This window comes from Tetrao urogallus (assembly GCF_951394365.1).
Source record: "Tetrao urogallus genome assembly, chromosome: 1".
Taxonomy (NCBI): domain Eukaryota; kingdom Metazoa; phylum Chordata; class Aves; order Galliformes; family Phasianidae; genus Tetrao; species Tetrao urogallus.
In genome coordinates this window covers 141382826-141395310 of record NC_136813.1, presented here as the reverse complement: position 1 = coordinate 141395310, position 12485 = coordinate 141382826, and the positions used below count along the sequence as shown (strand labels likewise).

The 12485-nt window shown below is 43.2% G+C and overlaps 1 protein-coding gene across 2 annotated transcripts in view; it reads left to right on the top strand.

The window, feature by feature from the left end:
• SYN3 (synapsin III) overlaps positions 1 to 12485 on the top strand; it is a gene marked incomplete at both ends in the record, with an annotated part of 176149 nt that overhangs the window by 2294 nt on the left and 161370 nt on the right. For both annotated transcript variants that reach the window (XM_079549484.1, XM_079549483.1), the window contains one exon: positions 11447 to 11504. In XM_079549484.1, coding sequence (XP_079405610.1) covers positions 11447 to 11504 — 58 coding nt within the window. The remainder of the gene's footprint in view (positions 1 to 11446; positions 11505 to 12485) is intronic.

The window sequence follows — 12485 nt, the reverse complement described above, 5'->3', positions numbered from 1 at the left end:
GGGACCTGGGAAAGCTCAAAAAGCAACCACATGAGAATTTAATGAAGTTTAATGAGGCCAGATATCTTAGATATGAGTACAGACTGGGAGAAGAACACCTTGAGAGCAGCCCTGTGGAGAAGGATTTGGAGATCTGAGGGACAGAAATCTGCATGTGAGCGCTTGCAGCCTGGAAGGCCAGTAGCATCCTGGGCTGCATCAAAAGAGAGGTGGCCAGCAGGGTGAAGGAGGCAATGGTCTCCATCTGCTCTGCTCTGAGGAGGCCCTCAGTACAGAGCTGCTCAAGCAGGTAAAGAGGAAGATGATCAAGGATGATCAGAGGGCTGGAGCACCTCTCCTGAAGACAGTCTGAGAGAGTTCATCTAGTTTATCTCGGAGAAGGGAAGGCTCTGGGAAGACTTTGTTGCAGCCTTCCAATACTTGAAAGGAGCTTACAAGCAGGAGGGAGACTGACTTCTCACACAGTCTGATAGTGACAGGAAAAGGGGGAATGGCTTTAAACTAAAAGAGAATACACTTAAGTTAGATGTTAAGAAGACATTTTTTACTCAGAGAGTGCTGGAACAGGTTGCCCAAAATGACTGTAGGTGCCCATCCCTGGAAGTGCTCAAGGCCATGTTGGATGGGAACCTGGGCTGATCTAGATGTTAGCAGCCCTGCCCATGGCAGGAGGTTGAAACTAGATGATCTTTAAAGTCCCCTCCAACCTAAGCCATTCTCTGAGGTTTTTGTGGTGGAGAACCCCATTCAGTCTTCCCAGCTCTCTGCCTTTCTCCACAGACTTACAGATATCAAATAGTGCTGCATGAAAAGGCTCCCTGCTTTCACTCTGTGTCTCATGTTGTGAGGACACTGACCAAAATAGTCATGTGTATTCATCATAGTCTTGTGCCATATGCATGGCATGAAAATACTACCAACCCTTGTGTACCATGGCTTTCTGTAATATGGGCAAAAGCACACGCTTAGCCTATAGACTGTCGCAGCCTAAAGGTAATGTGTTCCTTTCTGAAACAGTGCCAGAGCAACCACCCAGCAGATCACAGGGGTGCTGCTAGCAGCTGATTCTCAACTCTCCAGGAAATTCAGGGAGCCCTTGACAGCAGTAAAAAACAGTGGTTCTGTGGATGTTTATTCTTGGTAAAGTATGTCCAAGTAATGTCAGTCATCTTGTTCTCAGCCATTGTGTTAGGTGAGCTCAATCTGATCAGACCAAGGCCAATGGCAGCAGCGTTTACCTTGTGAGGGCACGTCCAAAGAAGTTGATTATCTGGAGATTCTGGCTTGTCCACTCTCCATCAATTACAGAAACACTCCAAGAATATCAAGTGTGAACAACAACAACAACCTATTGTCATTCCAGTGCTGGTGACTTGGGTTTTGGAATGAGCATCATGTTTGCAATGCATTTCACTTCTGCCCACTTTTATTCTTGCTACTGTTGAAACCTTTGTCTACTGTTTTCAAGAAAGTGCCCTTTCCTTTTCTATTTTGAACTAGTTAACAAATCTAGAAAAGATCCCCCCCCTCGAAAAAAAAAAACTACTGACGTGCTACCCTTATCTTAAGGGCAGGAGTCATCCTCCCTTGCATCAAGTCACACAGTTGACAACAAGGACTAGTTTGCTCAGAGGCAGGAAGAGTGAGAGACAATGGAATCTGCCATTTGATTTATCTTTTCTAAATGAAAACACTTTCTTATAATTGGAGACTGTAGCAATATTGCCAAGCCAGACATTAATTTATCATCACTGTTTGTATTACAGCAGAGGGAAAGAGCTGCAATTAATGGATTGGGACGAGGTGTTGCACAAGTGCATGACGAAATGATCTAACAACCTAAATAGGCGTGTGCATGCTGAAGGCACTTTAAAATGACAAATGGCAATCCTTTCTATTTTTAAGGAGCTGCTCTGTTTCTGATGGCACACTATAGCACTCTGCATATCTCGGAGATCTGGAGGAAGTGAAAAGCACCCAAGAGAATTCATGGCCTGTCTTCCTCTCTAAAATCCTTGCCACTCTTGACAGGTAGCATGCTCTGGTTTATTCCAAAGACAAAGCACTATAAAAATAATGTGAGCTCCACAGAATACCATCAGCTGCTTTCTGCATTAGCAGCAGTAAAAGAAAGATACATGCTACTAAAAGCAGGGGAACTCACACAGCTTTCTGTTGAAGCAGCAATGCTTGGACAAATTTTCCACCCTTCTCCAAGACTCTGCTCGAGCACATCACAAGAAAGCACACAGCTAATCTGCCCCATGCAGGATGTGTGCAAGAGGAAAGGCACTATCAGTGCAGCTCCCTCATGTTCTTGCCTTTGACAGGCAGGCCTCAGAGGCACCACAGAAGTGACAGTATCCATGCACTGACATACTAGAGGAAAGCTCTGTTTCTCCTCAGCCAGTAATGGTGCACATTTCAACTGGATGCATCTCTCTAGAAAATGAAGCTGCTCCTCGTACACCAGGGAAGCAGTAACAGTGCTTTGGGAGGCTCCAGAAAATGTATCCACAACCCACCCAGAGCAGCTGCCAGGAAAGGGGAGCTCAGACATGAATACACACACATGCATGCAAACACACAGCTAAAAGCAGCAAGACCACGAAGGAAGGGGATGGCAGGACTCCATGTAACAGCAGAAGAGCCAACTCCGGCAGCCTGACCTCAGCCAGGAGGAAAGCATCCCACCTCTGGCAACTTCCTTACTCAAAGCACCCTTAAGTAAAATCATGCTCTTGCCAGATTGAATGTCTCAGCAGATCAAGCAGTATTTAGTATTGTGAATTGTTAACCCACCTCCTCTGCGAAAGTGCTCAGCTTTTGAGCCTAATGCTTGGTGTTTAAACAGATTATTTGGGAAGCGATCAAGCACAGCTAAGGCTTCCATTAACAACATATGCTAAAAACATTGCTTTTTGGACCAGGCAGCATAACAAAGTTGTTCTTGCTGCATTTGTTACATATCTCAGTTGTATTTGTGAAATACCTCATGACGATTTTCAAAGCCATTGGCATGTGTTATCCAAATTTCAGGCTGTTTCAAGTGCTAACAATGGTTATGCTGTCCTGCACTAAAGGCCCTATGTGTGCCCTATGTGATGTGATTTTGTGTGCTAGGATTGTGCCGTGCTTCACTGAAAATAAGCTGCTGAGGATATTTTAAGAGATGCAAAGTTGAATTGATTTTTCCTATTTATTTTACAGCCAAATCTGCCTAAGCATATTGTCTCCAAAAATTTAAAAATGAAAGAAGGGAAAAATTATGATTAATACTGAACGAAATCCTCTTAATACATCTGAAATGACTCTTTGTAAAATAATAATGTCTCAACTCAGATCTAATTATGGGCTGACCTGACAGGATTACTGTTTTTCACTTTATGAAGGAAATTATCAACATTTTTTCATTGAAATAAAGCTATTTTTCCTTCTGATCAAACCTTCAATATGTTATTTTTCCAAAAATGTAACTGGTCAAATATAATAGTCTCATAGTAAATTTTAGTAATTTGGGAATTTCTAAGACCTTATTTTTTGCAAAGAACTGCTTTTTAAAGATATTGCATGAGTATCTTGAATGCCATGAGTCATTCCATGCTTTCAGTAGGCTGAAGATGATATGTGAAAGCTCACACCAAGAGGAATATTTCTGTACTTAACTGACTGAAATACAACAGGAAGTTCAGGATTAGCTTTTAAATTTGGACTTCATTGTAATTTATCATTTCTATAACTCATTTTTCTCTTTATAACTCAGAGTTGATACTTCAAGCTTGACCTCACGAATTTGCAGGTTACATTTCAAAACTTGCTAAAATTTCTTGGTAAGAAACCCACAGTCATCTAATATGGTGGTAACAGCCTACAATTATGAATTTGTTGCAGAGAGGTAACCTTATAATATTTCACAAGTTCTGTGCAACTATTCAGCTATAACTTTAACAACTAACTACAGAAATGTATGTTTTCAAAAATCTGGCTAAAAGCCTTATATTTGCATTATTTAATGATGTCTAACCAGGACTGAATATTTGTGTTTCTATAATCCACACCAAGTGTGACTTGAGGGCAAAGTTCCATTTTAGGAACAGAGGAGGCATGTTTGTGTTAAACCATGTGTGTGTGTATGTATGCATGCTTGGAAGCAGCATGAAGATTTTCAGAATTAGAAGTAGTCCCTAGCAGGCAGGCATAGGGGTGAAAAAGAGGTAAGACTGTTGGAGGTATTCAATCAATCACATTTATCACATTGCTTTTCAATCTGTTTTAGGTATATCACCAGCATGTCTGCCTGTATTTTTGTCCTGCATATGCAAAGCAACTTGGGATCTAGTCTTCTTGCATGAAAGGTGATACAGAAATGTAAAGGATTAGTATCATTACAAAAATAGACATAAGGAATATGGAAAACATTCCCCACCAGGTTATAAATATGCTAATGCAAGTCAAATCTGAGACCTTAATTTCTTTACCAGAGATCCTATAAATGCATAGAATTTAACTTCAGAATGTCCTGCCTAGTCCTGTGCATATTAAAAAAATAAAACAACATCCCTCAGATGTGTTTCTCAAGGTTTGTGAGACAGATTTCTTCTGCTGGAAGCCAGGAGCCCTTTCTCAGAGTTGTGTGAGTTATCCTACTTCCCCAACTCCTAACATTCAGAGAGGGCAGAAAAAGGTTTTCCATTCCAAGGAGGAACCAGGAAAAAATCTTGCACAATCCCCAACAAAATGATACCACCAAACAGCTCCAAGCCATACTATCTGGATTTAGCAAGGCAGAAATGTGCCAGCAATGTACTATTTTGAATACTATGCAAAATAAAATAGCTGTCTCACATTGTGCTTAAAGCACACCTCCCCAGTCCTGTTTGTTGCCAACAGAAATGTGACCATGAGGGCATGTACCCTTTGGAGTGTAGCCTGGGGAGGGAAGACCAACATCGAAGTGTCCTTGCTACCCTGGTGGCTTGAATACAAAAAGACCTGCCCGCATGTTGCACTCACAAGTGCTGCTTCTCTTGGCCAATTTCTTTGATTATCGCCATGCCATGAGCATGAGGTGGCACAGGAAGATGCTGGGGGGGCAGCACTGTGTGGGACTCTGCAGTTGAAGGAATAGAAAGAGTGCCTGAATAATAGTGTCTGTGATTGTTAAAAGTGCTGTTTGTTTGCTGGCCCAGACCTCCCCCGAAACCAGGCCTTTGGTTCCATTTGTCAACTCTAGTCTTGAGAGAAAGGAGGGACCCACAGAAAGAGATGTAAAAAGCCCTTCTCCCTTCTGACCCCGAATTTTCCTTTCTGTGTGTGCTCAAGCCAAGAACATACATCTGGCCCTATAGGGTGGGGTCTGGGACCTCACAAAGAATCACAGAATCATAGGGTTTGGAAGGAACACTTCTGGGGATCATCTAGTCCAATCCCAAAGGACCTCACCATGAGGAGTTCCTTTATCCCAAAAAAGAACCAACTCCATAGCACCATCAGAGTCTGACACAAACCTCTTCAGGAGTAGGCGTGGAGGTATTTCTTCCTGTGTGATCCCATAGCTAGTAATGTCCTGGGGGCTGTTTTACAGTAACCAGAGCAGGCTTGACTTGTGGTTGTTCTGAGAAGGTAACAGAGGAGCTCTGTTCCCATCAACTTGCCATCAGACCTTGGGCACTGAGAGTGTACCTGTAGTGCAGCTGGGCTGGCTCTGGATTAGGTGGTTCCAGCAAGCTAATTTCACCCCATGGAGCCCTGGGACTGGCTATGGCAGCACTGCATCCCAAGCTGGAGCTGAAAGTGCTGTGTAGCTCCTGGCAAGGAATCCGTGTATTCAGGGCTACCTTTTGTCACATTCTGAATCTTCAATGTACCTCTTAGTCGCTTCCTCCCTATCTGTAAAATGAGGATCCCCTTCTATTTGCTCTTGGCTCTGGTCTGTTTAACCTGTCATTAAAACTTTGTTGTTCAAGATGTGAAAACATACATCTATCATGCTTTTCCATCATCTTCAGCATCCTGAACAACCCGCTAGGATTTATTAGGTACCCTACTTAACAAATATTAACTACTAACCAGCATATCTCAAGCTGATCAGTGTGTAAGTCTCTGGGCTGTAGCAGATATAGACAAGAGCTCGAGTAGATTGCAAACTCCAGCACTCACCCCAGTGATTTTTCTTTTCCCTGTGCTCTGGGCAGTCAGGACTTGACTGTCTTAAAAGTCCCTCTTGTTTGCAGCTGGGAATTGCTAAACTGGGGAGAAGTGGGGAAGGCATTGAGGGCTGGTCCCTGAAACGAAAACATCCCTTGTTTTTACCCCTGAAGAAAAAAAGGGCATAAATGCACCTCTTCTCCCTCCTCCCTCCCCACTGCTTTTACAGCCTGTTTGGGGGCTGGGGGGGGGGGGTGGTCTGGGCATTCCAGCAGCTGCTGGCCAGTATCCTAGAAACTACCTCCTTTTTCCCAGTCCCGGCCCCTTTTATGAAGGAGACAATGCAGACATACAGTGAGTGCCTTGTGCATCACTTGGGCCCCCAGGCCCTTTGACACAGGGATTTCGTACAGTGGCTAACCCCCAGCCTCTCTCCATGACGTCCCCCCACACCCAATCCTGGGGACACCAGCTCAGCCTTTTCTAAGCTGCTCCAGAAAGAAATGCCATGCCTCGTTTTCCCAAGGGCTTGAGAGAAATATTTGTGATGGAATTTCAAGGGAAATAATTCAGATAATTCTAAAATGTATCCACTGATCCCTTTTGGCTTATTTACCCATGTCTCTTTCTCAGCACTTCTCTCCCTCTTTCTTCCTCCCACTCCCTCAAGCTCCAGGTGAGAAGCGGTCTCCACCCAAAGAGTGGCTTTCCTTCCTTTCATTATTGTGTCTTATCCTCAGGCATCTTCTCCAGCTGATACTTGATAGCTGTACATCTCCTGTTCCTCACCTGTGCAAAGCATTTTCCAGCCTGGCTGACGTTATGCGCTCCCCTGCTACATCTCTAATGTCTCCATTTCACAAAGATTCAGAGGAAAGTACTGAAGCAGCCTTCTGAGTCAGCTTTGATGTGCTTCTTTGCATCAAAAGAAAAAAAAAGCAGAAGGAAGAGAGGAGAAATAACTCCAGGGGAGATGGCATGAGCTCTGTACAAGCAGTACATCCACAATTCCTTTGCTGTGTGTGTATAAATGGCATGGATACAGGGGAGCACAGAGATTTGGGCACCCTCTCATAGCTGCAGTGCAAGTCAGCCTGCTCACAGGTGGGTGACACCAGAGATGTTAACTCCTCTGCTGGTATTTGAGTGCCTCACAAGTCTATTAGCAGCCTTGCATCAGTGCTTGCATCTCTTGTTCAGAAGGATGCTTCTCAGGCATCTAAGCAATAAAGTTATGGGTTTTCTGAGAAGTTTCTCTCTGATGTATGTAATTCAAGGTAAATTGATCAAACTATCAGTTGGTTTGTTTTTTCCCTGCTGCTATTCAGGATACGCTCTGTATATAGCAGAAAAAAATGCATATATGCTTCCCACAGCCACAGTCACTGAGGAAAAGTGGGACTGTTTCATGGAGCTTTGGAAAACAAGCTTTTATTCTTTCCAAATTACTTCATAAGGAGAGGCATCAGATTTCCTGTGACCCTGCCACCATTTCAGGCAGAAAGCAGAAGTAATGCCTGATGCCCTTAAGCCAGAAAACCTATCCTTTTCTAGGGTATGCAGCTTCCTTGCTGTGAGTTTCAAGGAAAGTTCTCCCCCAGAGAGACAGGGCAGGCCTTTGGCTGTTTATTACTGTGCTTCCTTCCTCCCAGCTGATGTGGCCACCTCTAAATGCATTTCCTAGCACTGTGAATCCCACCCAAGAACTGCTCCTGAGCGTGGCCCAGCAGTTTGCATCAATCAAAACATGTTTACATGCTAATTTGCTGAAATCACCACAACCGTACCACCCCATCTATAACCTGCATTGCCAAATTATAATGCTGTGTTCTACAAGAGTAAACATCTGGTATGCTTTAAAACTAAGAGCTGGACAACTGATCACTGGTCAACACTGAAGGTTGCCTGAGGTGGGCTTATGTGGCTGGTGCTTGTCCCATGCTGGTGGTGCAATGAGGCAGCCTCCATCTCAGGCAATGATCCAATCTGATTGCTGATGGCTGGCTGTGATGGAGATGAAGGAAGACACTTCCAGGCTCCTTAGAAAAGCTTTTGGCTGGTCTTCTGGGTGAGGCTCACAGCTGTATTACAAGCTGCCTAGGTAATCCCATAGCAAGTCACTTCCTGGGCAGAGGAGCCCAGCACCTAGCAGCTCATGTTGATTTAGGGGAGATTCATAGATGTTTTGCACACTGTCCAACCTGCAAGAAATACCCATGTTTCTGCTGCATCCTCATCAGTCAGCATGTTCTTTCTTTCCTCCATCCATTGCCCGCTGTACTCTTGTAGGGAACAGGTTGTCCAAAATCGTGGATTCCTCATCCTTGGAGGAGTTCAAGGCCTGGTTAAATGGGACCCAAAGCAACCTGATATGGTGGGTGGCAACGCTATCCACAGCTGTGATTCTATAATTTTATGATTCTGTTATTCTATGATTTTCTGACCAGAAGCCCTTTCATGTGCTGTGCAGTACTGACCAAAAATTGTTCCCTCTTGTCATAGAGGAATCATGATGCTTCCACAGCATCAGCAACAATTCTGGTTTACCTAAAATTTCAAGGACTCCAGGGCAAGGCTAAAGCCATTTTTCATTTCAGCATGATAGCCTCTACAGCCCAGGGCTCTGAAACACCATGAGGAAATTGAAAACATCACTCCATCCATTTCAGAAATGTTTTCAGAATGAAAAGTTTCATTCTTACTCTGGACTGTGTCAAAATGGTGGCCTGACCTAACTATTTGGCTGCAAATTGATCAGCACCTGTGGTCTACAGAGACACTCAGAGCAGGTTAGCCACTTTGAAAGAAAGTGATGTATTGTTTTGGTAACAGATACTTGCCTGAGACACAGAATGAGACAAACTGCATGGAAGGAGGGATAAGAAGGAGAAGAGGTCACATGGTGTCTAACTTGATGTGCCTTGTCCTACTCCAAGGAATCCTGGTGCTGTCTGTGCCCTCTCTGTATCCATGAGCTGAGCCAGTGTTAATAGAACAACAGAATAACAGAATTGAGGTTGGAAAAGACCACTAAGATCATCTAGTCTAACCACTAGCCCATCCCCACCATGCCCACTAACCATGGCACTCAGGCTACATCATCCACATGTTTCTGGAATGCCTCCAGGTGACTCCACCACCTCCCTGGGCAGCCTGTTCCAATACCTCACCACAAGAGAAAAGGCTTTTCACTGCGTGAAGGGTAATTTCTGGGAGTGGAAGTCTCTTAGCTCCATCTGTGTCGAGCTAAAGACCACAGCTAATCACACTTCATTACAAGCTGAAGCAAAGCAGCACCAAGGAGTCTGCAACCAGCTGGTCAGCATAGTGGAGAGGCTATAGAGGGAGGAAGTGTGTCTCATAAATGTGGGTAAGGAGCATATGTTATGAGCAATCTGGGAATAAGACAGGCTTGTACCAGTGAATAGCGTGCCTCAAATTTCAGACCAGTTCCTGTGGGCCCACTTAAATCTTATTCCAGTTTTTCAGAAGTCGCTGGTTCTAGCAATATCCCCTGTACTTAGGAGCTAGGAATGTTGCCAGACCCAGCCATACCTCTAGAAATACGATGGAATTATTGAGTGCATTTAGCATTCCTGTTTATTGTTAGAGGTGTGATGTCTCAACTTGTCTGGTGAGTTGCTGTTTTTCATACAACGCATAGACTCAAAAGAGGGTAAGAAGTGGCCAGAACTCTGCTAGTTATACTAGGCAGGGACAGTTTGAGCCACACTGGGCCACCTGGCTGTTACACCATTCCTGTACTTACGTCCACGTAGAGGTCTTATTAGGACCATGCTGATGGATAGACTGTCTGGGAAGGGAAGCACGGTATAGCCCTCAGATGCCCTCGTTATAACCACATGGAAAACTTCTGACTTTTTTTTTTAATATCTTTTCCTAATAAAACAAAAAGTTGATTTAGTTTTGAGCCAGGACCACAGAACAAAGCATCTTTACATTTCTCATTGCCGGAGGAGGGGAGAATTCAGTTCAGAACTGGTGCATTTCAGCCATGAGGAAAATTGCCTCCCTACTCTCTCTCCTTTTTTATTGGAACAAATAGACACATAGTAAAAATGTGAGCCAGCTTCTTATTTTGCTAATACTATAAAATAGGGAGTAAAGCCGGCTTCCCTTCATTTTCCTTTACTTTTTTATTCTGCCCTGTCTTTGCCAATTGGAAACAGAACTCAGAGAGTTACTTTGTCTCTGGAAACAAATCTTGCAGGGCTTAACTGTGTTTTCAGCGCTTTTCAAACAGAAGAGATTTTTGGAACCTACATGATCTTCCTGAAATTTTGGGGGGTCTGAGAAAATGATCTATGTTCATGTTTTCTTATGTGAAGCTTGTTTTCTGAGGAGAAGAACTGTGGAGAAATAGAATCATAGAATCGTTTGGGTTGAAAGGGACTCTTAAAGGTCATCTAGTCTAACTCCTCTGCAATGAACAGGAACGTCTACAGGTAGATCAAGGTGCTCAGAGCCCCTCCATCCTGACCTTGTGTGTCGAAGGAAGGGGCATCCACCACTTCTCTGGACAACCTGTGCCTCAGCAAATATCCACAGAGGAAATTCTATTGGCAATCTCCCTGCTGACTGATTGACATAACAAGCATCGTAATACAATAAAAAGACTAAAATTGTCTGCCTTTTTCCTATGCCAGTGCAAATGTCAGCTTTTTCCTCTCTGAAAGTGCTCTGTGGTCTATCTTGCATAGGCAGCTAGGAGAAGAAGTGATGGGAAGCACAAAGAAATGTTCCTTCTTGCACTATTCAGCTGGAAAACAAACAACATTTCTCAGGTCAGGAGATCCTACATTCAAGACACCATAGATGAGTATACAATTTCTCTAAATTAGTAATAGAAAGATAGGCAGTGGGAAAGCAACTCTTCAGTGAGTGACCAAGAGAGAAAGCTTTACAAAATAGTTTGATGCCATGCCTTGCTTTGTTCTCCTTTTACAGGATAGAGATCGGGTATTAAGTGAGATTAGTGAGGAATCATTGATTAGCGCTGTTGCTCTGGAAAAGATTATGAGAACATGTGGTTTTCAGTTTGAAAATAAAATGAAAAAGTCACAAGCCTTGAAGGAACTTTCCAATGTGGTTTTCATCTGGCTTTCATCTCCACTGTTTCTCCTGGAGAACAGAAGGCTGAAGAAGATGTGAATTAGGAAAACATGCCATGACCCGGATAAAAAGTCTTCAGCAAAAATGGAACTGCTGAAGCAAAATAGTATGCAGTAGAGCTACACAGTCTCTTTAACCATGCCCATATCTCTCATTTCTTCTACAGGGTCAAGTATTTCCAGGGGAAGAAGGTGAATGGAGAATTTGATATCCGTGTGGAGCAGGTCAGTGACAACTTACCTGTAAGAAATGTGTGTGGGCAGAGCTGAGGTGTCAACAACAGATAGTCTGTGGATTTTCTCCAAGAGAAGAAAGGATCTGGGCACAAGTTTTAACACTTGTCCATTTTAGTCGATGATGTATGACCTAAGTGAAAATATCCTACCTTCTCTCTCTGTCTTTGCAGAATCAGTCACTAATTCAACTTAAAATTAAGTTTTCCATTTTGGTGGTGGAACTATCATTTCTTCCATTGGAAGACTACCTCACAGTTCCATATGTGTGTCTGTAAAAGTGAAAAGCCAGTACACAGAAGTGCATCTTAGTGATGTTATATTCCACATGTGTGTTATTGAAGTCTTCCAACTTATTCTGATTTAAGTCTAAAAGTTTTGGTTTCCATATGCAAAATAACTGCACACAGCAAAATCTCTTCAGCATTGACTGATGTGCTGAGTGTGATTGTCACAGCAGAAATGATTGTTAATAACCATGCAGGTGCCTAATTTGAAGGCAGGCATAGTAAGAGAGATGTAGAACTGAGTCTGTGATTGTGAAGAAATCGTGTGCTTGCTTTTTTTTACTTTAGGGCTGTAAAACTACTTGGATGGGTAAAGAAAGCTGGTGAATGTTTGAATGACCTGGTGTTCTCTGTCTTTATAAATCTGGTGATTCTGTGTGATATATGTGGATGCGCATATGTGTTTATATAAAAATACTCATGGAGTGGTTTTGAAGACTTTCTCAAGATCCAGTATCTGTGACAAGTTGTTCCTTCTCTTTTCAAAGGGATATTGTCCACTTGCCTAAGGCTGTGCATGTGGACGCACAGTTTGATCAAAATCTGTGCCTAGGACAGAAAGGTTAGCAGGTCATCTTTTGCAACTGTGATATACGAATGCTTAATTTTCCTCTTTTCATTTGTTCTTGCTTCAGATACCCACACATCATAACTTCAATCAGAAATATAGTTTGTCTTAGGAGAA